Source organism: Lichenostomus cassidix, chromosome 2 (genome assembly GCF_008360975.1).
Source record: "Lichenostomus cassidix isolate B80296 chromosome 2, HeHo_3.0, whole genome shotgun sequence".
Lineage (NCBI taxonomy): Eukaryota > Metazoa > Chordata > Aves > Passeriformes > Meliphagidae > Lichenostomus > Lichenostomus cassidix.
In genome coordinates, this window is record NC_139482.1 from 22,412,547 (window position 1) to 22,439,333 (window position 26,787).

The 26,787-nt window shown below is 37.1% G+C and overlaps 1 protein-coding gene across 4 annotated transcripts in view; it reads left to right on the forward strand.

Annotated features, from left to right (window-relative positions):
* The window catches only part of CDK14 (cyclin dependent kinase 14), a 516,637-nt gene that overhangs the window by 174,159 nt on the left and 315,691 nt on the right, over positions 1-26,787 (forward strand). For all 4 annotated transcript variants that reach the window (XM_085050690.1, XM_085050689.1, XM_085050692.1 and 1 more), the window contains 2 exons: positions 5,119-5,239; positions 15,776-15,869. In XM_085050690.1, the coding sequence (XP_084906816.1) occupies positions 5,119-5,239; positions 15,776-15,869 (215 nt within the window). The remainder of the gene's footprint in view (positions 1-5,118; positions 5,240-15,775; positions 15,870-26,787) is intronic.

Sequence of the window (26,787 nt, forward strand, 5' to 3'; positions counted from 1 at the left end):
TGATTGTCTGAGGACATACATGAGATAAGACATGGAGGGAAAAATAATCTTTTATTAGAACAGCTGATAACAGCTGGGAAAGCCAGACAGGCTGAGAGGCACACATGCCTTTTGTCTTACTTCTCTCTGTCTCTTGAAAACTGACTCCTGCACTCCAGTTTGGGAGACTAGTCATTGCTCAAGTGCATTTTGGGAATACTGATTTGAGATCCTAATTAGGCTCTCCCTGATAGGGAGTAACTTTTATAAATGAACAGCACTATCATAAGCTAATGGCTATATTAGGACCAGGAGGTAGGATATTGTAGGTAATTTATCTTATTTGAGAGGAATTTAACTCAGAGGCTCTGGTAAAGCTGCATGTTGGAAACAGATGAATTCAGACAAACAGCAGAGGGACCTAAAGGCTGCAGGACACTTTTGATTGCCAAGAACTTGCTTCTAGGTTAGATTGCTGACTGCTTCATTGAAGCAGTGTCCCTGTCTCCACCCATCTACTTCTTGGGTTTTTGTTGTCACTCAGGTATTCACTGAATAAATGTGCTTCTGTTGGAAAACAAGTAGCTGAGTAAATAGGTTGACAGTTCATGATCTGCAACAGAATACATTAGCAATATTTTAATATTATTACTGACTCACAGTTACAGTTCAATAAGCCATTTATCTCAAACTAAGTAATTGTTAAATAAACAAAACAGGAAACTTAAATGGAAGGACATAAAGAATCTGAATCAAGGAAAAGCAACAAGAAAACCCCTTTATTTTTTAGTATGCTTGCTAGAGCCCTTTTAATTGTATCTAAATCAAAATAATAAACTGCTCAACACATTTAAGGTATAACAGAAAGGGAAACCATGGACATGGTTGGTAAGCTTTATTTTTGCAGACGTGACTGGTTTTCTCATTTGCAGAATCATATTTGCTGTGAACAAAGGCTTCCTGATTGTCATATGAAGTTGACTAGAAAGCTATCCTGCAGCTAGAGAGATATCAAATATTAATATTTATGCTCATGTAGCCAAAGGTGTGTGTATTGGATAGGTCTTGAGTCTGGATGTAGCTACAGCCTCTTGTAAAAACCAAATATGATTTAAAAATTACAGTGATAAATCAGTGCAATATGTTTTGTCAATAACTAATCCTAGGTAAAATCAGATACATCTTCTGAGTCTAAGATACAGACAGATGAAGCAGAGACAATTGTGTTTACCAAGGAAGAAAATTTTTTCTTACTTTTTTTTTTTATAGTTCGGAGTAGGAAGCAGCAGGGGATTTTCTGTGTTAAAGACATAAACATACATAGGCACAGATAGCTCACTCTGTATTTTAAATGCAGAGCTTCCCAGGGAATCCTGAGCTGTTGTTTAATGAATGAGTTAAAATTAAGTTGTGGTTTGTGTCACAGTGCAGCTAGATGATGTTGTGCAAGCCTTGCAGTATGTAATGCATCAGAACAGTTTCTTCTTTTATTTAGGATAAATAATGGTCATAGAAGTCAGTGCCTCGAGAACATTAAACAGTGCCTGTCCTTCCCATAATTACACACAAGCTCCCCAGTAGATCTGCTACAACCTCAGTTTTAATAACTGAGCCTTATGCCTGGATTCCTTCTCTCAAAATAGGGCTGCAACAGCAGGACATTTGTCGACCTTTTATCTTTCATAAGACACAGGAATTGGAGGGGAGTTCACTGCTTGTCAGGGGGTCCTTCCTCCACCTTCCCAGGCTAAAAGAGTGCTCAGGCAGCAGTATGTAAATATTGGGTGCTCACCTGGTGTTCTGCCATTTACCTTTTGGCTTTTATGCACACTGGCCATTAAGGTTTGAAGTTTTGATGATCCCCCATAAGCTCCGTTTTTTTTAAAATGAGATTGTCATTCTTCCTGTAGTGTAACCATGGAAACAGACAGGGAACCCTTAAAGAAAGTGATCGAACATGCTGTGCTAATTAATCCTACCCTTCAGTTTTCTTTCAGTTGAAGGATGTGCTTAAATAAATTTTGCATGAGTAAGCATATTTGGATGTGCAAAGGGGTATAAAATATGTAGCAAATTTTCTTGCAGAAGGATATCTGAAAATAACCCTGGTTACTGTCATCTGTGTGTATCTGGACCATCAAAACAAGAAATGCAGTATCTGTTCGGTGTTTCACATATATATTTTGATAGCATTCCTTTTATAATGTAAAATATATCTGAAAGATGAGAGTACTTTTTTCACACCTCACACGCGATGAGACACATTTGCATTAATTTTGAGGCTTTGAGTGGAAGTGTTCATTATTGCAAATGCATTCTTTATGCAGAGCATTATTCAGAAAAAGCAAAGGTTGTTCCCTCCCTGTGAGAAAGCAGCTCCTCTGAGGCATTAGCCTGATCCAGGTCCCGTCAGTCCTGCACAAGGGGAATGACTGACTGACTGAACAGTGGGACTGTGCCAAATTTTTCCCTTCCAGATTTTAGCTTTTGTGAGTATTTCCCTTGGTTGTTCACTCCTCCTTTCCACTGAGACATTTAGTTTTCAAAGCAGTGCATGTGGCCAACTGGGAAACCCTTTGGCCACAACTTAGCACATGTGGCTTGTACTCATAAGCCTTTTGTTTTAGTTTAAAATATTTCAGTGAAACCTGGTGATGCTCTCTGATACCCATGTAGGGCCTTAGCTTGCTTTTACAAATTAAGATTTTGTTTAAACATTTCTCAATTCCATTAATGATCCTCTTGTAACTGAAAAAGCAGGTGCAGCAGCTCACCTCCAATGAAACTTTCATAGTGTTTTGGGAGTGAAGAATGGATTAAAGAAAAACATTTAGTTGTCCAACAGGCTGGGTCTAGCCCAAAAGGGGCCATAATTTGAAAATCAGATGGATTTACTTTCACCTGGAATGGATTAGAGGTGGAGGAGATCTAGAAGCATTATACTGAGAAAACAGTATAGGTGGCGTTCCCAGCAGGAGAGGAGGACTGGTTCCATGCTGAACAGTCACAGGAGAGGAGGAAAGGTGTGCTTGGGCTCACTATAACACTTGTAAAGCTCCATCCTGGTCAGTAAAGTGGCAGAAGCCAGCCGGAAAGCATGGTTATGGTATTGTTTGCAACATGATTTCTGGTATGGCAAGTTGGGTACTCATTCCTCTCTACATGGGAGATTTCTGCAGTGTGTGGATTAACAGCTTTGTGTCATGGAAATCTGAGTTTGTCATCCCATAAACTCCACAGGATTTTGAGTTTTCCCCAAAGTACATGATGTTGCTGGCTTCTTCAAGAGGCCTTTTCCCCAGCTGGATATGCCTCTTCTCCTATGCTTGGTAGGAAATTAGAATTTGCAACCAAATTCAGTCTTCCTCAGACAAGGCTAATGGGAAGGGCTCAAACAGGCAAGAAAGGATGGAGTCATTCACCATCCAGGCTTCTCAAATACCTTCATAATTTTTATATTGCTTAATAGTAGTAGGTCCATATCCACAAATTCAGGGAATATTGTTTCAGTTTAGTCCCATGGAATATAGATGCTCAGAAACTCAGGCTTGTTAATGGTTCTGTGTGCCAGGAATAATAACTGTTCACCAGTTAGAGCTTTTGGTGTTTTCTGGTTTCCTAGAAGCAAAAACATTAATCTGGAGGCAGAGTAACTGTGGAACATATGATGTGACCTCTCCTCTGGACTCTTTGGGGCTGTACTTGGCCAGCCCTGGATTGTCTTTGTAACCCAAATTGTTCATCAAGCTGATGGCCAGGTGCACAAACCTTAAAGAAATGGAGGTCTGAAAACTTTAAAACATAGGTATTCATGTTTCAAATGTAATTTTTAAGAGAAGAAATCATGGCATACAATTAAAATTATTCCCCTGCACTGGTCTAATTGCTATAATCAGCTGATAATGCAATCTGCTGGCAAGATTTGCCATCATTGCTATGGAGATGTATTCACTGACAGTAAATGTTCTTAAATAGCTTTTCCAGTGTATTAAGAATAAAGGGGCAAAGGACTCTCATCTGCAATCTTTTGGGAATTTTCATGTTGCTTATTTCTTTCTGAGTGTATGACTTTTCTTCTTTGTTTCTGTAAGGTGTAAAAGCATGACCTTCTGTTATAGTAATTTGATTTGTTTTCTGAAAGGAAAATCAGCTGCTCAGGAAGACACAAAAAAGCACCCAGTACTGCATTCTCCTGATTTCCATTACTTGTGCATGTCCAGTGTTCCCAGCAAGGAAATGGATGGTCTCAAGGCAGTAGCTAGGATCATATAATTTGGAAAAAGCATTTTCAGGCCTGTGATAGGAGCAATCACCTTAGCCCTGGAGATCTTTTTCCATTTTCTGGAGAGAGTCTTCTGTAGAAGAAACATACTTGTAAACTTCTGGGTTTAGCATATGATGATCTCTCTTTTATATGAGATAGATTATGTTGTAATGTGAATTATTTTAAATGACTGACAAGCTTAAAAGACAACTATTGTAAATATTATATCTTTAGTAGGCCACAGATTTCATTGAAATGGTTTCTGAAATTGGAACACTGCCAATACACAATTCTTGAGAGAGAAGAATTTTTCACATACAGTTTTCTGCTGCATTACTGCAATATTAATATTTATTTGAATCGTAATGTGTAAGTGTGTCAAACATAAACTTGAATAAGCAGGCTGGGCTTTGCAGTGTAAGCTGTGGAACATTTCCTTAGGCTTCTCTAAAAAGCTGAATCTCATCTGTGGCATCATTTGTCTGGGAGTTTCCTTTTCATTTTCTTTTTCTAGATAGCACTGAAATGGAAGACTATCCATGCCTGAGGATGAGCAGTTAATGGCAATTAAAGTCTTTATTTGTCATTTATTTAGGTATACAATAGTATATCTATGCATCTCTCCTGGGCCTGTGGCTGTCATTATGAAAAACATATTTCATTATCTCTTCATAATATTCACATACTCTGTTTAGCCAGGTACTAAACAATAGGTGCTACTATTAAGTAATATGCTCCAGTTATAGAAGAAAAATATGCTTGCAACATGCTGTCACATTATGTGATATGTGCTCATATATCCCTTTAGACTGTGACGGTACAGCAAACCATTTCTTTGCTTTGTGTAAATGAATTTATTTGTGTTTACCCCACAGGTCTTGCAAGAGCTAAATCAGTTCCTAGTCATACATATTCCAATGAAGTGGTAACCCTATGGTACAGGCCTCCAGATGTCCTTCTGGGATCAACAGAATATTCCACCTGCCTTGACATGTGGTAAGTGTAGATGCCAAGACTTTATGTAGATGCTTTAGCTCTTGGTTTTTTTAGACATGTAAACCAAATATGTAGTGAGATTGTTGGTACAGGTTAAAAAAAGTGTGTGTAGTGATAGGTGTGGTTCACACAGGATCTCCCTAAAGGAATCCCACCTGCCACCCCACTGGCTGGCAGCTGATCCCTGCTGTTGACAGAGCACCCATTGGTGCTTTGCAAGAGACTGAGTGATCGCTGGACTTTCGTAGTCTTAGTGTTGTACTTTCATATGATATGACCCTTGTTTTGCAAAACAGTCATTCACCATGCCCATTTGCGGCAAGGAAAAAACCAGAACTCTGGTTGTGAACATAAAACCTCAGTTCTTAATCTGATGTACTTGGTAGCAGTAAATATCATTGAATAGTTTTCTTTCACACCTACAGATTTTATTTAGACTTGCAGGTTTAGAAGAGTAGTTTGATTTGTACAATATGTATCACCTTACTCATTTTTGATGACAACATTTAGTCCTGTGTTGAACAAGGAACAAGGAAGGTATTTGGTTTTTTTACTGTTACAAACCAAGCTGGAGGTTCTTTGTTTATTCTGTAGGTTTTGAGATCACAAGATCTCTTCAATCTGTACAATTTCTGAAATATGGAAAAAAATCCTCTTCCTTGCAAAGAAAGTCTTATACTCTGGAATACGTTTGGGTTTTGTTTTGGTTGGTTGGTTATTTTCTTTGGGTGCTTTTTTTTTGTTTGTTTTGTTGTGAGGTTTTTTTGTTTGTTTGTTTGCTGAGGTGGTTTTTTGGGGGAGGGTTTGTTGTTTTTGTTTGGTTTTGGTGGTTTTTTGTGTGTGTGGTGGGTTTCTTTGTTTGGGTTTTTTGTTTGGTTGATTGCTTGGTTGATTGGTTTTGGTTTTGGTTTTTTAATGCATGTCTGACTTTTAAAACCTTTACATCTCATTCACTTGAGAAAAAAATATATTGAGGAATTTTCAGAAAAATACAGTAAATTTTTTGCTGTTCACTGAAATATCTGTCTTTAACACAGGCAACTCAAAGTTATGATTATAGTAAAATCTAGAGGTAAATGTAAAATAAGGTTAAACACACCTTATGTTTTCATGTGGTATGTGAATAACATTTTTAAGATAATCTTGCAGTGTAATATTGAAACTGAAGACCTAGCAGGAATATTTTTTTGCTGGGGAAGGGAACAAAGCACAGCTAAGTTGTGTTTAGTCCTGTAGCTGAAATCAGAGATTATGGGATGAAAACCTAGTTTTTCCTGAAAATCTGACTCCTGGGTGCATGATTTAGAAATCACAGGATCATGGCATGTGAAGTGGTTACAGAGTATATATACTAGAATATCTAACACTTGAGAGAGTGTTTAGCATAACTGAGTCCTGGCTGCTGCAGTTCCTTCCAAGAGGCAAGAAAGGGAGAGTGAGAAAACTTCTCCAAATGTGAACACTGTGGTATCCCAAGTGTGCCAGAGAGGCAAAGGTAGCATCTTCTGTATCAACTGGTTTTCCTCAGACCATTCCCCACCTCACAGATCTAAAATACTTTCCTTCTGCATCTCAGTTTCTCATCTATCCTAAAACTGTCCTGTTTTCCTCAATATCAGGTCCAAGCTGGTGTCTTCACAGGTTGCATACAATCTCTGCAGCCCATCTGCTCCTGATGGTTTGCAACCACCACTTTTCCAAGTAGTACCTCAGACAGCCTCAACAAGAAGCTCAACTTGCTTGGGGTGAGGCAGGACAACTGACTTAGAGGATGGAAATTGCTTGGAGAGATAAATGGTCCTTTCTGCTCGTCTTCTCACAGTTCCCTCTGCATTTGTTCAGTTCTTGAGTCATGCCTATTTGTGTATCTGCATGTACACAAGTCAACTTGTGAACTACAAGGAGAATATATGGAAACAGCTAAAGAAAACTTTTAATGCTTTAATAGAGCAAACTGCTCAAAAAGCACTTTAATATGTTTTTTAGTTAAAAAAAATTGGAGATTTATTTTTGTAACTTTTCACAATTTAAAAAAATTCCAAAGTTTAATAGCTTGTCAAAAATACATCTTTTAACGTTCCTCTCAATGATGATTCTAGTAAAAGAGCTGTTAGAAGGTCCAAAGTATGTGATATTCCTGTGATAAAGATTAAGTCATACAGCTAATTAAAAGCATTTAAAATGTACTGTACTTGCAGACTGAGCATGTCCTTCACAATCATATGTTTATATCCAAATTACATGGGCAACAGGGAAGATCAAGGAAGGACTTAAAATGCTACTTCAGCAATCCAGGTCATTGTTTTGTTTCCTGACAAAAATGACACAAGAGTATTGGGGAAGAACACGATAGTTATATCTTCAATGATATCAATAAATTAAGTTCTCTTGAAGAGAACATTTCATATAGGCCTAAAAAAGATGCAGGTGCTCAGAGACAGAGGTGATGTGTTCTGTTTCAAATGAAAAACAATGTCATATTCCTCTTGTACTCAATTTATAGTCTTTACAATATTTTCGCTGCCCTGAACAAACTGAGAAACTATGAAGAGCTTAGGAAAAAAGGCCCTAGTGGTACAGTTTCTTTCACGTGGCAGCAGTTAGTATAGAAGCTCAGCCTCTGCTGCATCAGAAATCAGATGAGAGGCAATACATATTTGCTATGGGTGAGAGAAGAGCTTTAGGTTTTTACTGCTATGCTTTGCTGGGCTACCCGAGACATCCCTTGCGGTTTGATTGCAGAGATGTTAGCTGCATGTTGAGGTCACTTGTGCTCACTTGGCACAGCTGACAGTGAGCTCTGCTGGAGCACAGGCAGGCTTGGGGCTCTGCTTACACAATGCTTGTACAGAGCTGAGACATAATTGCATTAAAGCCATTTAGTGGCTGCCCAGAGTGGGAGGAAGGGAGACATGGAGAAACCTGTCTACCATCAGATTCCAAGATAATTTGGTAATTTGTTATCAAAAGTGTCTTTGTAGCATTAGCATTTTTATGCAATTACTGGCATTATGTCCTTATGGCAGATAGTGTGTGCTCTCCTGTGTCGTTATTGATGATCTACATGATGACAAAACTAGGCAGCCACTTCACTAAATATTTAAATAATGTTAAGGTAGAAAGCACAGCTGTTTCCTTTATTTAGAGGAAAGGAAAAAAAAGAAAGTCAGAGGGTGTTTTCTATAGCCATGATAAATGGCATTTCATGGTGGTTCCCCAGGAACAGAAAGTGAGGCTCCCACTGAGTAGAAGATCAGCTGCATGAAAAAAGAGTCCAAATATTAACCACTGGACAGTGGCTGGGAAGCAGGTGGCACAGGCTGCAGGCTATTTTTACACTTCATTTGCTGGTGTAGAGAATTAGAATAGTAACTAAAAGCTAATGATCCACACGCAATGTTACATTCTCCTGCATTCTTTCATAAATAGCCACTGGCAATAAAATAATGTTAATGAAGACGTACATGCAATAGTGGTGTCAGGCTGGTGATGGAAATCAGCATGTTGGGCTTTGTGATTTACTGCTGACAGCGTTTGATACAGCAGGATTATGTGAATGTATTATACTACCCATGACTGCATCAAAGAGTTGTGATAACCTTTGATATAGCTTTTTTTTTTTTCCCCTCTTGATGAGGACTTACTAGTAGCTAGGAAAATGGTTTTGCATTGCCTCTGGTGTAACTTGTCCTAATCCTTGAATTTTACAGTCCTTTGAAAGTCAATGCAAGGAAAATAGGCTTCAACACATAAAGGGTTTATGGATTACTAAAACCCATATATAAGTAACACAGAAACATAGGGGAAAATCCCCAAATTAACCTATTCTATTTGTTCCTTACAGGAAGAGTATAATATTAGTAAATGAAGCAATTTAAACAGGCTATTAAATCCATTTGATTCTGGTAATGCATGTGCTGCTGCTGCATCTGGGTTGCTTACATCAAGAAGTCACTAGGGATATTTTATTTGGAAGTGCAGCTGGCTGTAAACTGTGTTTGCTAACAGCTGGCAATTTTTTTGCATATCCTCTTGTTTTGTTAAAAAACCCTCATGTTCTTAGTCACAGTATAGGTAACCTAAGCAGTTATGGGCCGGGATATATTTTAAATTCTCTTCTATTAACCAGCATCAGCTACGTTTTGTGCGGCAGAACAAATAAATTAAAATAAGGCGAGTGAAATGTTACAAAATGGCTTCTTAAATCACTTTCACTTTGTAACATCTGGGTTGTTATACATGAGTTCAAATCTGAACTTATTTTAGGGAAACCTATTCACAGGGAGATTTTCTATCTTATTATTAGAAAAATAAATTGTATTTTTCAGGAACACACCACTTTTCACACATAGCCTGCTATGAGTATGTATTTGAGTGCTCACTGTAATTCATTACATGCTTTCATGAATATTTGAACAATGAAGACCTGCAACCGTAATTAAGATATTTATTACATAAAAATGGGTTTTGCTGTAGACACAAGTGCACCAAATTATGGTTTTTACACTGGGGACATTACAAAGGCATCTTTATCCTGTTTCTCCTGTAAATAGTTTGCAGTGAGAGAAATGTGACAGCAGTAGTCCCAGTATGCCCTGAAGAAATACTTCTTGGGGCCTGAGAGAGAAAACAGCATAGGGGAAATTAGCTCTTTTGCTCTTGATGTTCCTCAGGATTATGACTTCCACTCCAAAGAAATGCTAATGTATAGGATTAGGGTATTAAGGTGGTGTTGCACTCACTATGAAGGTATTGTTATTTAAACTTCTCTCACTGTCAGTGAGTTCTTCAAAAGTTTTATCAGCTGAATTAGCTTTTGATTGGAAAATTCTATAGGCTGAGATTTATAGAAATGCTATGGGTGAGGAAGTGAGGAACTAAGAAGCTGTATGGGTCTGTAGTTATGGGAAGAACATTTCAGTTCTGAAAACTATTTTTATCCATTTGGAACATCAGATTTACTGTTACTTTTGCATTGCTAGATATACATTTCATGTGTGTAAGGAAAGTACATTATAAAGGCATCTGGATACAGAAGAGAAAGCCAGAAAGAACATGTTCAACAAGGAAGTGTCTCCTGAAAAAATGTTGCTCAAATTTGAGGAGTATTTTCTTGAGCTTATTTTCACTCTACTTTTACAGAATGTAAATATCTTTTACAGAATGACTCTACTTTTACAGAATGAGTCCAATAGAAAGAATCCTGCAAGAAGGGATCATGTAGAATTTAATCCCTCCTGAGTATAGTATTTCTTACTATAGGAACTGAGCATTGCTACAAAGAAAAACAAATTTCTGGAGCTTTTATTTCTGGGTATTCAGTGACAGAGGCAAGAACATGACCACTCTATTCTCTTGTAATTACAATTACTTCAAGGCTGACTGTAAAGAAATACCTTGAGCTATCATGGTCCCAGGTAAATTAGTTTTCATTCATTGCATATGCTCCCTGCACAAATTTTAATGGTTTTTGTCATCATGGAAGGGAAATTTTGATTCACTCATTACTTCTCATGTGAGAACTACAATCTGTTTGCCTTATTGCCACTGTATTTTTATCAGACTCTATCACCCATCAGATGTTATTTTTTATGTATCAAAGGGGTAATGCTCATGAAAAACAAATTCCAACCAACTTCAGCATTTGTGGGTATTCTGGCAGTGTGCCCCTGTAGAAATAAATCAGATTTTTGTCAGCTAAGGAGAAAAACATCCCTTGCTTTACATTCCTTTCCCCCCGAATTTGTTTTCACAGTTGTGTTCATAAGCAGGGTGATAAAGTAACATGACCCTTTTTTCCTGAATAAATCAGACAAGATAAAAATCTCTGTGCCCTTACAACGTGTGTATTGCTAGGATTTTGTAGAAGATGCTCCAGTATTACATCTTGGTGACAAATCCATGAAAAAGTAAAGCAGCAGGATTTTGAAGGGGAGTGTTTGTGGGGTTTGTGGAGTTTTATTTGTTTGTGTTTTACTTAGTTAGTTAGTCTTTTAATCCTGATACATTTAACATTACAAACTGTGTGCAGTTTGGGAAGCTTGAATTAAAACTCTGTTGTTCCTTTGAATTTCAGAAATCTCACCAGGAGAATTGCTAAAAGTAATTAGTTTTCATTAAATGCCTTCCCCTCTGAAACCAAGCCCAGCACACAGAAAACAGGCTTAATGACCAGATAGAAATATTATGTAAAGACCCAGCATAGGTTTTCACTGTGAAGGCCATGCTGAATATTATCACCTGCACTGATTCTGCTACAAAGCAGATCTGTCCAGGGCAGAATATTCAGTATTTTAAAAAATATATAATAAGAATGTAGGGTTTCAGTGTTCTTGATTTAAGTATAAACTAAAACTTGGTTTGTAAACAGCTCCTCATTCTGGAGTGTGTCCATAGTAGTTTATGACTACATCAAAAAAAATCATAATATTAACTGAAGGAATCGTCCCTTATAATCTTTTATATATATTGCCTTACCAAGGCTGTTATGCTATTTTTTTTTCAATATTCAAGTACAGATATGCTGGAGATTCTTGCAGCAATAAGTATCTTTGTTACACAGAGACAGAAATGTGAGTCCTTAAGCCAAAGATATAAAACCAATCCACCAGTCAGCAAGGTAATTTTAAGAGAATACCCTCCTGAATTATAAAAGTTGTGCAGAGGAGGGAAAAAAAAAGAAAAAGCGGGTGGGTTCCTGAGGCATTCAACTTCATTTTTACAGGCTCATTTACTATGTCAATTGAAATGCAAGAATAACCATTCAGCTGTGCTAGTAACTCTTGCTCTGTACAAGGCTGTATGGTGACAGCCAGAGTCCCAGAAAATTAAGCAGGACAATAGAAGAGCAATATTAGATAGCATGGCCACGTATGGTCTCATCAATATATCAATAGGTTTAGTCATGCTTTTTGTCATCAGAGAGTAAACCACCCATTTCAGCATTAAATGGCTGTCACTTTTGCTTTGCAAGTTTATCCTATGCCATTGCATTGGAAAGATCTCTGAACAACATTGCAGCATTTGGCTTATTTATCCAAACTCAGAAGTCTTGTAAAGAGAATAGGAAAATCTGAAGACACTGAAATTTGTTAAGGTAATATTATTTTGTCAAAAATTATTTTTCAAGTGCTTCCTGAAAATGTCATTGTATTGAACATGCACAAATTTACCTAAATAATATACTCTTGGAGATGCATGTGCATTAAAGCCTCTATTTCATAATTTAAGAAGTAATGTTTGCACCACAGAAACTAGAGATGGGAGTGATGTGTGAGATCATCTTATCCACTCTATTGTTAATGCAAGTCTGTTTCCTGAAGAATATCCTTAAATATTTCAGCTTGTCTACTTTTACATGACTGTAACTGTGCTTCAAGTCCATTGGGAGGCTAGGGTATAGCACAGTTATTAATTGTATTTCCCTAATACTTACCCTAAAATTTTTATTTCCTAAAGGCATTCTGCTATTTCTAGTTATACTATTTTGGACCTACCTACCATTCCTGGAACGGTTAAAATTGTAATCAGTTCTTCCCTGTCCTTCATTTTACATAATTTTAAACAGAGTCATCACATTCTCCCTGTCCTTTGGGTTTTCTTGTAGCCAGGAATGATGTAATTCTCTTAATTTTTCTTCAAAAAACAGTTCTTCTGGCTTGAAGTTTTGCTTCATTCAAAAACATCTCTAAACTGTTCAAAAGTTTGTGAGGTTTACACAAGACAAAATTTCAAGGCTTTCTAGAGACTATTTCTTTTCTCAATCACAGTGTGTGCACTTACAGTTTGCAATTCAGGGATCCTATAACAGATTTAAGTTTCTATTTACTGTAACCCTAAAATTCACCAATACACTTATGACATCTAATATACCATCCAGCCATCTTGAAACCTTTATATGCTACTATGACTTTCTGGGTATTTCCTAGCCATTTCCTAGTTCAATGTCATACTTTTTCTGTATTATTATTATTATTTCCCCCTTTTTTTAGTACTAATTTAAACTTCTCTTTCTATGATTCATCAATATGCTGAACACCATAATCTTTGAAACCAATCATAAACTTAATTTTCATGTGGGTTGAAGGGAAAAGCAATTTTCCAGCTCAAATCTTGAAGGTTGCTCATATTTCTCTCCCCAGTGATTATAATACCCTTTTGATTTTTGTATTAGGTGTTGATTTAAGTCCAGTGCTCTTTTGTTTCAGCTTATGACTAAATGGAATTTTAGGCTGCACAAGAGTCCAAGACATATAATAGGATTCTTTTTTCCAAGCAGGGAATTTTTCTTCAGTGCTGTTTGCCATTCTTACTTGATTTTTGGCTAATACTTGTGTCAGAACCACTAAAAGTGGAAAAATAATTTAAATAATGTAAACCAACGAAAATTTAGCAATATCATCCTGCTGCCCTTACAGCATTTCTGTTCAAACTGCTAGATGAAGCTTCTCTGCAGATTTGTGTATGCCCTCAAATAATACCCTGGTTTAATCAAAGGCCTGGTTTCTGGTTACTAGAATATAAAAGTAATCCTCTTTTATTTAGTCTAAGTTCAATTGTTTTTCTGCTTATCTTGAATAAATGGCTCCTGGAAAATCTTGAGATTTTCCTTGCCTGAGATGCTGGTACTGTTTGTAAGTATTTGACTAAGACATATTGTGCCTATCTGTGCCTAATGAAGCACTAACCAGACTGAATGATGAATGGCAGTTTAATCAATTCAGTTCATTTGGTAACCAGCAGAAGCATATGGAACATAAATTTTAACCTCTCTTTCATAAACACCTGGTTTATTCAAAAATTTGACCACAACTATGCTTTTCAAAGTTTTCTTCCACTTTTCTATGCCAAGGAGAAACTTTACTTAATATATCTATGTTTTAGGATGTAGAATTAGAAAATAGTGATGTATATTTAATTTTATTCCTCAAGTTGTTTCACTGTCAACTCTCAGTATCCTGGAATATAAAATTATTTTATTATTGGGTATTAGAGATTGGGTATTGGGTATTTTGACCTGAGAGATGAATAAAGCATGGGTTATTTACTGATACTTAAGTAGTATCTATAAATACTCAGCTCCAGTCTTAAGGAAAATACGCAACCTATTTTCATTAAGCTGTTTTATTCTAGAACCACTTCCTCACCAATATATGCACACATCTCCTAAAATTAAATGCTGCTTTCTGAATGCATCATCAGGATGCATAAGAAATGAAAAGGTATGCAATTACTACATTCCAAATAATTTACTTCTAAAAACAAAGTTAAATTAGAGAATATTGCTGGGATTTTCTGACACAGAAACAACTCTCAGTTTTAGGGGGAGGTGGTACCATAGTTAGAGTTGCAAATTCTTAGCTCATTTTGATATATATTTTGGGGATTTGAACATGTTATTACATTGAGTGAAGAGGGTTTTGTGTGGCTGCTTACACAGACATGGTTGTACAGCATATGTGGGTGTTTGCATATGAAAGTTGTAGAAAACTGTGTGCAGAAAAATGTAATTGAAGAAGTTGAAGTATATAATCAAATTCTGCATCCTATTGATAGCCAAGAGGGATGTTTTCTCTTAAAATTATTTTTGCTGAGAAAACAAGCAGCTCTTGAGCTGTTTTCATCCGGAAAAGACACAAGTGCAAGTTTGTAATTTGCTTTCCTTTTGAGACACAGGAAGTTTACAGATTATCTGGAATTTGAGATAGAGTCACAGAAGCTTTCCTCAACTTTTGAGAATGCATTCTTTGTGTTGTAGTTAGTGTGCCTCAGATATTTTTATTGTCTGATTTCCCAGTACTTCTGCCACTGGCTTAACTCAGTAGAATGAGGGGGACTCGTGTGAAGCACATTTTGTGGGAAACTGTGGAGAGGAGCTGTGAGGAGGTAGCTGTCCCCGTGGGGAGAGCAGGGAGCCTGTGGCTCAGCCCACTGCAGGACCTCTCAGCCAGAGCTTCTGGGGAATGGGGTCAGCAGCTATGGGCTTGGAGCTTCTTTCATTTATGCTGGAAGAAGTGAGAAGAAAGTCCAGCAAGTACATCCCCAAAGTTACCAGCATTTGGGCAGTAGCTTAGGTCAGTGACTGTGAGTAGCCATGTGCCCTTTTCCTTTTTACTCACCTTTTCCTAGATTCTCTTCCTATGCTAAGCCCTTCCAGTGTTCTTCCATGTCATTGTTCTGTCCCATTCAGCTTCTCCTATGGGAATGTTCTCTCACTGCCATTCCCACATCTCCAGAGTTTATTTGGGAGTGTGACTATTCTGCTTGGGAAGCACTAATACAGAAATCAGCGGCTCTGCCTTTATTGGTGTCAACACCTACCAACCATATTCCTGCTACCTCAATACTTGTCTACAAACACTGGAGAAGTGTTCATTTGTATTCATTGATTTTAGCAAATGCACATGCCTGTCCTCCTGCCTGACATCAATTTAAAAAAAAATTAAAATGCTGGTAAAGGATACAAAAGCATTGTTGTTGGCTTTTTGGTCTTTAAGAAGTCTTTCTAATGTTACCTTTTTTTTTCTCCTTCTGTAGGGGAGTTGGCTGTATCTTTGTAGAAATGATTCAAGGGGTCGCTGCTTTTCCAGGAATGAAAGACATTCAAGATCAACTTGAAAGGATATTTCTGGTGAGTTCTTTATTGCTGAAGTAAGATGAAAAAGGATTGATCAATAAATGTTCACATATTTATTTGTGTTAGGAATTAAAGTACTGCTAGGGCCGAGGCTCAGAAGCCCAGTCCACAAGCTAGATACAGTTTACTTGATACATTTTGTGTAAAAAGTTCTGTTCCTAATTTTTTTCACCTAATTTTTTTTTTTTAACAATGGGGGTTTTGCAATTGTGGAAAAGCCTTCCAAATGTAAGGCAATGGAAATCCAGTCAGTTTGTCATCCTCACTTTGCAGAGGATGACTCTGGATGGCCTTATTAATGATCTACTAATATTGTAGTGTTAATGCCGAGTATTTTTTTGTTATATAGATATAAAAAGGATATAAAATAAGATAGGAAGTGAGGTGAGAAACAGAATAGGAAATCTGAAGTCATGCTGATACTCAAGTTCAGCAGGGGTCCTTGACCACTGCTTCTGCAGCCTGGTTGGGGTCTTCATGTGAGTTGCTCAAAGGCACTGATGGCACATCCACATTGGGAGTGAAAGAAAAGGTAATTTATCTCAAGCATAATGATAATTTATGCATTTTTCTACCAAAGGATGTAGGTTTTGGGTTTTGTTTGTTTGCTTGGCATTTTATCTTTGTTTGCTCTTTCTTCTGTTTTGCTCTGGGTTTGGCAGTTCCCTTACAAAATGTTCAGGAACAACTTTTCTTGACTCCCAATAAAGGTTTATATTTACTCTGATGCCTCCTGGGAGTTGTGCAGTTGTGGAGTGGGTTTATCCAGAGATCCACTTCTCGCCCAGATGAGCCTGAGTGGCTCCTGGTACTGTTGGTGCTCATCAGGGAAAGTATTGTAGGAGCAGCATCTTACCTTAACCTGTCAATCTCTGGTCTTCTTCTCACCACAAATTTAGATGGGAAACATGAGCATGCCTTTGCTTTAAGAGGTTATTTTGTCAGCAGTCATTTATTTCAAATGCAGAGTGTTCGGTATCCTTTTTTAGTCCAAGGGGAGAGAAAGAAAGTCTTTCATAATATGTTTAAAAAATTTACATTCTTCACTTTACTCAGACTTCCTTGTACTATATCTCTTTCGTTGGGACATCAGGGAATTAAGCAAATGCTTTTAGGAATGACTCATAAAAAAAATGTCCCTCTAAAACACAGCCTTACTCGATTGTGATATAAATATAACTCATTTTCTGTAAAATATTCTGTTATTCTGCCCTGTTGGCTAATACTCTGAAAATTCTGTGCTGTGAAAGAATAGCTGTTGCTGCAACATAGTCTGGGAGCAGCAGCTCTGAGCAGTTCCTGTGACGTGTCTCATTGCTTTGTTGGTTTGCCAGCTCGTGTATTTTAAGCTAGCAACTTCTGAGCCAGTTTCCGGCTTTTGCTTTTTTAACTTATTATGCTTCTCATTTATTGAGTTGAAATTTTCTCCTTATTTATAGAACATGAAATTTTGAAAGAATAAATTCCTCTTTGGGTCTTCATCTTGATTATTGCAGTAAAATCTTATCGACTGTTTTTGCTGTTGAAATTAAGGATCCTTGTAACAGCAGAAATCAGTCCTTTCTTTAGCACTGCTTTTTTTGCAATTAATCATGTGAGATTGTAAGATACAGTGCAAGAAGTGATAGGTAAATCATATAAATCTATTTTTGTATGCCTTTCGTAAACCTTTTGTGTACTTCCACTTTTTTCTCTATCCTCACAACTATTTGTGTTTTAAAATGCCAAGATAAATACCACCTAGGATGAGGCCTGCCAATTTTTTTAAATGTTGTTTTGAAACTGCAGTGCCAGATACTGAGAAGAATGTTTAAATAACAAGGGATAATTTATTGATACTCTTTCTTTAAATTGATCTTTTGCAAACTGTCAAATAAATAGATAAAATTTTGGTCTGGATAGTTTTATGGTCCATTGCTAATCAGAGTTAATTTTAAATCCCAATTAATTAGGCTTTCTAATGGAAGTGTCTAGTTGCCATTAGCTAAATAGTTTCAGTGGGTGCCTTCCTAATGTACTCTAAGCATCATTAAAGCTTTAAGTTATCTATTTAAAAGTTATAAACCAAAGGATTTTTCTTGTTTGGGTTTGTATTTGAGCAGAAGGATTAAATTTATTAATTCTCCAATGAATCATATATAGTATGGTAGTTAATAACACTGAAGTACAAAATTAATCAGGTTGTTTTACCAGATAACTAATATGATTAACTCCCACACAGTGAGCACTTACACAGCTGGGAAAGAAACAGGTCAACCAATAAAAGACTTTTCCAGAAAGTCTTCCCATTGTTCATGCTTTCAACACCCTCCAGTGATGGTTTACTTGTAGCAGAGGGCTCTCTTCTGAAAATGGTGTAAGGTACAGTCCACCTTCACGCTAGTCCAGTAATCCTTTTGTTCACACCTTGTGCACAACTCACAACAAAGAGGAATATTAATCTGTGTCATGTCTCTGTTACTAGACATAGCTACATGCCCACAGTGTGTAAGGATTCTGGTTGCAGCTTTTAGGGAATTGGTTATGTTGTAGTAGGAAAGTGGAAAAATGTAAGAAATAGTAGCCAAGAAAATGGAATAAAAGTTAACATTATTAACAGTTTAAAAATCTTAAGAGGCTGTTTGATTTCCTATTGTTTAGTGCCTATTATTATTTAAATGAAATTAAAATACCTTTTATGTGCATTGTTTTAGCAATTATCAAGTTGTAGTCAGAGAGATTCCCTAAATGTTTTTGTGTGTTTCTACTACTGGCCTTCTTCACATATCTACATAGAAAAAATAGATGCAACACAACACACCACATATGTTTCTTCCTCATTATGAATTATGTTTATTTACATTTCATAACAGCTTAATTAAGTGATTGTGTACAGTAAATTAAGAACAGTGGTTGATCTTTCAGTTTTGTTTAGGGACTTTTCTCTTTAAGCTTCTGTCTCCTGACTTCTATTGATTCAATTTGTGGGTTTTTAAATGGTAATATACACTGATTCTCTATTTCTGTTACAGCAGCTGTTTTTAATAAGTGTACTCAGGTTCTATTACAACCACAGGCCTCAAAATAATAGCAAGAGTTTCTATACAGGATCTGTTCTCAGAATCAGACCAGCACTTAGAGATGTTGATGAATAAGCAGCTGCCAAGTTGTTATTGTCACACTTTGGATCTGATAATATGAATTCTTTTCCTGCCTATCCTTAAAAGTGTTGATAAGTCCTTTAAAAAAAAACCTATGCTTAACAAATTAAATGGGAATCACACATATAAGTAGGTTACTTTTTCAAAGAGGTTTAACAGTAAATAAAGTGCCTTAATTCAGAGGTGTTTTGATTTAATCAGTGTAGTATTACACCTTTGCTCCTGTTTTTTTTCCTGCATATTGAAACTGGGGTTACTTTCTGGATAGAAATGCATCACGGATAATAAGAGAGGAAATTAATCATGAATTAAATCATAAAATCATTAAGGTTGAATCCAACCTTTGGCTGAATACCACTTTGCCAACTAAATGATAGCACTAAATGCCATGTCCAGTCATTTCCTGAACACTTCCAGGGATGGTAACTCCACCACCTCTGGACAGCTTGTTCCAATGCTTGACAACCATTTCAGTGAAGAAATCCTTCCTAATGTCCAGCCTGCACCTCCCTAGGCACAGCTTGAGGCCATTTCCACCTGCTCTGTCCCTGTTTTTTGTAATTACAGCCTGTAAGAGCTAACAATCTCTTGCCTCTAAGTATTAAACTAATGATGTGTCATCATCATTTCCAGCAAACTTTTTCCTTTGCCATTCTCTGAGACAAGCGGCTTGGGGTTTTTGTTGCAAGGTGCTTAGTCTGATGGACTGATGACATGAAGTGATAATCTCATAATTTCTATTTGGTCTTGTAATATGTGCACAAGACAGGATGAAATTTGATGGAGTGCACATTGAGCAGTAAAACCGTGAGAATAGGAAAAATATGTGAGGCAATCTGTTGAATCAAAATAAAACTACACAAAATGGGAAAATATCATTTGGCTTCTGATTAGGAGTAGCTAAGATCTTTATCAGTCGTTTATTCCTGTCGATCATTTGTTAACATACATATCTCTATATGCAAACTTTGAGGTTTTCAGATCGAGGAGGACGTGCCATTGTAAATATAAAATTTAATTATGTTCAGAAGTTCAAGTTGCACCAAATGCCCTCAAGCTAGCCCCGTACCATGGAAAATTGACAGCTCCTTGGATCTGGTGATGATCAGTATGAATTAGTTGAGTGTTAAAGCTGATTACACTGAGCAGCCTGCAGTGCATGCCACACTGGAGATAGCAACTTGGTTACAGCTCTGATTTTTATATAAGCATGTGTTTTTATACTTGCTGTTCTTAACAGATTCAAAACAGATCAGAGTTGAATTTCTTGTGTTAGCTAAACTTTTCTTCTGCAGAGATTTTTTTTTAAGTGGGGAGGTATTTCTGTCTTTTCTATTTTACGTGAGCTTTCTGAGAGCCACAATTGATCAAAGTGAATTTTCCTCCCAGGCTCTGAAGCCTTCCCGATAAGGGAATAATCTGTGCATTGCCTGAACTTTAGCCTTGGTGCCAACTACACTGCAAATTAGATTTCACTGCAAGAATAATGTACAAAGAGTTCTCCTGGTACTTTGTAGCTCTCTGCACATTGCAGGACAATGGCATTTAAATGCTGGTTTGTCTGCAAATGGGCATTCTCTCTGCAAACATGGTTGGGGGAAGCATGTGCACCGCAGGAGCATCACCCTGCAGGTAGTGTGTCACAGCAGGAGTGGAAAATTGCAGCCAGAAGCTTCTGTCTTTTCTGACACACATATCGAGCAAGCTGAGGACTCCTCTCTGAAATTGGATGCTATTGCTCTGTTGGGTACCATAATATGCAGTGTTACAAAGTAATTAAAAGAGAACAATTTCTATTTGTTGAGCCCAGCAGCCTGATCTGCCAAAGGGTCACACCAGAAACGCCAGCTTTCTGCATGGAGCTGTGCAGCAAAAACTCACAAGAGTTTGCCGTTTCAGATAGCTATGAAAAATGACACTTTAATTTCAACAGGAATAGAAATGTTGCTTCTGTTATTGAAGATTTAAAAGGCTATAAATATATATATACATATATATATACATATATATATATATATATATACATGCACACATGCTTGTATATATGACTGCTAGCATAAAGTGTCTTGTAATGCAGGCTAGTCATGTTTCCTCCATGACTGCTGTTGACAGGCATTTGTGAAGCTCCAGAGCTTTCTCACTGTGGTTCTGTATCTGAAGGTTTGCTTCACGTCACTGACCCCCTCTGAAGCCTGAGATAATACCTTTCAAGAGTGTTTAAGCTTATGATGGACCTAAAGAAAATGTGCCTTCTGGTACATTGTATTAATAACATGTTTTGGGAAGCTAGCAATTCTAAACCCAAGGGAGGAGTACTTTAAACTATTGGATTTTGAAGTTCATCTGTGTAATCAGGTACTTAGTCAAATTTATTGGTCTTTTATTTCTGTTTCATTATTTAAAATGTGTTTTTCTTTCACTTGGTAAATACATTGGCTCTGAAGCACAGCTTGTTCATCTCTGATGGAATAGATGTAATTGTGAGGCCGAACGTGAGCTGAAATTTTATTTTGTGTGGGTGTGGTGTCTATGGTGCCATCTATTTATCTGGTTGGATTAATCTGTTGTAATATAAATAGTTCTTGCTTAGAGGGCAAAGTTTGTGCTTTCCTCCCATATCTTTCCATTTGTTTCCCAGCAATGACTTCATGAGGAAAATGAGGGGGATTTTGAAACTAATTGAGTAGGAACATGACTGCAGAGTTCTATCTTCTATAACACAGTATGTAAGTAGAATGAGAGAAGTGCAATCCTGCTAATGAATCTACCTCTCCTTTGCTTTATAACAATAACATGCAAAATATTTCACTTCTTTTCAGCACCACTGAAAATTAATTACATAAATAGCAGGCTTCTCTACCTCTGGGTCTTCTCTTTGAAGATTTTAGCACTTACTCAGTATTTTACTGTAGCTGCCTGCAGGTTTTGCACTGATACCACTTTTACAAGGTTCCTCTCTGGGCTTTATGTCTTATAAGAACTTCAAATGAAACTAATTCTAAACTAGGCAAGTATGAGCAAAATTAAATTTTAAAATGAACTTTAAAAAAACAACATAAATCTTCTATGTGTCCATAGAAGAATCCTTGTAAAGGATTCTGGGTTTGTTTTTTTATTTCTTTTGTGCAGTTTCAGCTCAATTTTTGCTCTCTGACTGCACTGTATTGTTTTGTGTTCCACTGCGTGAGTAGACTTTTTCTCATACAACAGGGCACAAGGTAAATTATGTTAATTTGCATTTACTTTTTATGAAGAACTCCCATCCTCACCATGTCTGAGTAGCTATAGTCTGTGCAGTTCTTTGCCTTATACCATTAAACCCGTATTGTACTGGGCAAACAACCTCGGCCCAGGATTTAAAAAGAGCAATCTTGTAAAAACGTAGGACAATTTCTAGGAGTATTGCCTATGTGTATTAGGAAAGGAGGCTTTAAAAAAGATGTATCTCTCACTCTGATAACATTTCATTTAGAAATTTGGACACATAACCTTCCATTCATCCATGTTTAAAGTCATAAAAATAGCCACCAGAGTGTTATGGGCACTTGCCAGGGGAGCTACCAGCTGGTAGCAGGAAGGGAGAGATGGAGAGGAAATAATAAATTAATGTGTAACCCATCTTTATGTTTTGAGGGTTGGCTGGATTTCAGGCCAGCTAGTCACACAACCTCAAGCACACAGGTGTCATGTGCCTGAAAGATGTTCCTGTCCAGCCTGCTAATTCTGGGCAAAACTCTAAGCATGGGTGGGCTGGCATTACAAGCGTGTGGCTTATTATCAGCTTGGTAGTGCAAAACATGAGGAGTAATTGGCCTTCAGAAAAAGAAAACAAATTAAGACATGGTTCAGTGGAAAACAATGGCTTTGAGGTTTTCTTTGGAATCAGAATGTTTACTTTCTGCCATATTTCGGTTGCTGAATGAGAAATGGGCTATAATTATAAGGAAGCATTGTTTCTTTTCCACACTTGCCTCTAGCCTTTGAGAGGGTGTTTACAGGCAATACATTGAAAAAAAACTCCTGAGGCTCAGCTGGTGCAAATCAGTACCTGGTGCAAATTGATGCACTGGTTTACATCTTTTCAGGCACCTTCCTTCTTGGCCCCTGAAACCATAGAAATATACTTTGCCATATAAAATCCCTCTCTGTGCAGGTTGTGTCCACATGTGTTATGGAGCTGTAATTGCAAACATTTTACTAAGGGAGCCAAAGCCCATTCTGAGCAAAAGTGTTCTGCTATCCCAAAACTTATTCTACAAGATAATATTGTACTACAAAAACCTAAGGCACATTCAAAAACTTACTCTGGCATGCTGGCTTTATTTGCTAGGGAAGATAATAAATGGTGAGGCATCAAATAGTTGCATTCCTTTCTCTTTCATAAGTAAAGAAACAATGTTCATTGCACTTGAGTCTTCTCTTTTTGCTTTCTTTTATTTGTGTCTGAATTGCACATTGATTGTCAAAAGGGAGTTTTCTGAATAGTATCTTGGTGGCAAAAATTGTTGATTATTATCTGTAGCAAAAGTTGAAACATCCCTAAGGTTGAAAATGTCTCAAAATCAATGTGAGGCTGTTTTAGATGATGATTTTGGAGATGAGTTATGAGAATCTAAGATTGATAAATCTTGCCTGTCTGCACGTGTTTCACAAAAGATTTCAGGAATAATAGCTGATTTCTCCTGCCCTCCTAAGAACTGGTAAAAGTAAATAGCTCTTTCTATCATGGTGTCTGGAAGAAATTTCCCCTGCAGCCTATGCACATGCTTCAGGTACCATTTGCAGTAAATGTAATTTGAATAAAGATAAACTTTAATACCTGTTTTAGTGTTTCCATAATCAGTGCCCTAGACTAGGTATTAATTTAGCAAGATGCTGATCACTTGCTATAAGATTGTCTTCAGCTATTATTTACCCAGTTTTACCTAAGCTGCCAGTCCTTAGTGTCATTCTGTAGGCTAAATGTAAATTTTGATATAAGCTTAGTGATTTCAAGAGGCTTCAAGTTTTCAAGGGCAGACATGGATACACCTTGAGTGCTTCTCTAGTTCATTATATGACTATGGTTCAATAACTTAGGCATAAAATTTTCATATGTTGAAATTTTTGTATAACCTCATCTAAGTTTTAATTTTACATATAAAAATGCTGTCACACCATTTCTGTGTCTCTGCTATTTGTGTGTTGTCATTTCTTATGAGACTTACACAGAGAAAAAAAAATCCAACTGACAAAACCAGTATTAATAAGTAGGAAAAGGAAAGAAAAAGGGCCACAGAAATGAAATGTATTCTGCTACATAAGAAAATGTAAAAAAAAAAAAAAAAAAAAAAAAAGGCCTCATAAGATATTGAGACTAGGAGAATTACCTGACTAGGATCTTAATGCTGCACGTATTCTCAACTGTCTGAGTGTGAAATAAACAGAGCAGGTTCTGAGGTATGCAATATTTTGTTTTATTCCTGTGCTTTGGTTCTTCCTTCCCCAGTCTTCCGAGCATTCCATTTAAAATAACTTGGAGGCTAAAGTGGAACAGGATTCTCCAGCTGTCAGTTGCAGGAAGAAAAATGTCCTGTGTTCCCTGTTTGTCTTTTGAGTGTGCATGTATATCACCGTGTAGCAGTATTTCTGGCAATTGAGGTTTGTTTCCAAGTACATCACAGAAAGCTAATGATATATTTTGTGAGACCATAGTGAGAATTCTTCACAGTACCTTTTCAGGGCAGAATGGGACCCAAATGGCTGCAGTGCAGGCTCTCAAACCTGCTGGTGATGGAGCAGAACAGCATTAGGTAAATTCTTAACAGAAAGGTAGTATGGTCCAGTTCTCACATAAATATGACTACCCTGGCGAGGACAAATCAAATAAATTTTTTAGCGTCTACTTAGAACACTGGATGATTACAGTTGGATTTCTATATCTTTTGATAGGTGAGAAATCAGTTGACTTTGTAAGCTTTCAACTTGATTAAACTTTATTACATCATAAAGAGGGATTTATTACTTTAGAATAATGCCTGCTTAATTCCTTTCACAGTTATTTCAAAATATTCTAAATTTACTTTTCTTTTTCAAAATGGTGTTCTTTGAATTACAACTAATTTTCATCTTAGAACATATTATATTTGCATTTTTAACCTATATGTCCTGAATGTGGCTGTTTTACAATAGCTTTTAATTGTGTTTTTCTCATAAGAGAAACAAAAAATTCTGTATCACCGAATTGGCCCTTTATAAAGATCAGAGGGAAAACAGCCAAGGATTTTATCCATCCTTTAGGTATCCTTCATGTCTCATCTTGGTGTGCATCCATAAAACATATTGCCCTCATTACTTAAATAGAGGCCTTAATAATTTGGATGTTGGAAGTGTTGTGGATTTTGGTATAATCTGCTCTGGTCTGATGACTGAGATATTTGGTTAATGGCATTGCTATGCTGCTGAGCCAGCTCATTAGAGTCTGTTAGTATTGCTCCTTCCTCTTGGAAAGGAAGGGGTAGGGATGAGGTCCTGCTGACCTCACTGCATCATATCACTTTATCAGCTGCTCAGCAGTTCAAAGCAGTTCAAACTGTAGCCAGGGAAAAATCATCTTTTGTTTGTTTAATTCATCTTTTCATGAAAACTCTGCAATACGCTATTCCATAAAAAAGAAATTTCAGACCAGTGAATGTAGCTGAAAACTAAGGGTAACGAAACACCTATTTGTTACTAAAGTCATCTCTTCATTTGGCTTCATTTACTTTCAGTAAAGTGTACTTTTGGTGCAGCTTCCTACCACTTCTGCTTTATATTATCTTATTCTTGCTGATGTTCTCATGGTTTTGTTGCTTTTGTGGCCTTTTATCTAGCTTAATGATAACATTGTGCTGCTCATCTGCATTCCTCACATAGTCAAGAGATCAGCTGTGCCTACAGTGTTGAGAGGTTGATTTTTTTCTCTGATAACTTGTGTGGTTGATTGTCCATGTTTCATTGGTGCAACATCTCCCTTTCTTCTATTTCAGTGACATCTTTAAAATGCACTTCCCAAACACCTTGTAACATCTCATGTTAAAGTTGTCATTTTACTGTTCTTGTATCTGATGCCTCATCATTTTTCAGCCTTTGTGTCGTCAGTATTTTAGGCAATGCATTTCTGTGGACCTTAACCTATTGGGGGTGGAAGATAAGAAATCGTAACTCCAGTCTTTCCCTTCCTCTCTCACGTTATTGACTACTAGTGGTACTGAAGCTCATTGTCATATATCTGTGCAAATTTTCTTTTTTTAATTTGTGTGTCCTATTTTTTTAGTTATCCATTTCCCCCTGTGGATTATTTTTATTCTGGTTTTCTGAAAAAAAAGTGGAGCATGATGTACAGGTGTTAAGTAGCTCCAATCTTTTGAGAATTTGCTGTTGTTCACTCACACTTCATCACTGATTATTTCAGTGCAAGCCCCCTCAATTCAGTCTGGAGCGGTAGGCAGTATGTTCCCTAAATGCTGCCCAGTCCTTTCAGCTCCCTTCTCCAGTGTGTAGCAAGGATCAATTCCAGCAGCTCCCTGGAAGTAGTTCCCTTTTGCCCAACAGTAGTGCTGCCAAGAGCAGGAGCTGCCCTGTAGATGCCTTAAAGTTTAATTGGATACAGGAGATGACTACTCTCTAATCCCTTCTGCATGGTGTTTTTGATAGCTCAGAAGTCATGGACGAAGTTACTGAGTGTACAAATGTCAAAACAAACAAGAGGGCTCACTGAAGATGGGAGTGCAGCTGCCTCTTGCAGTTGAGAT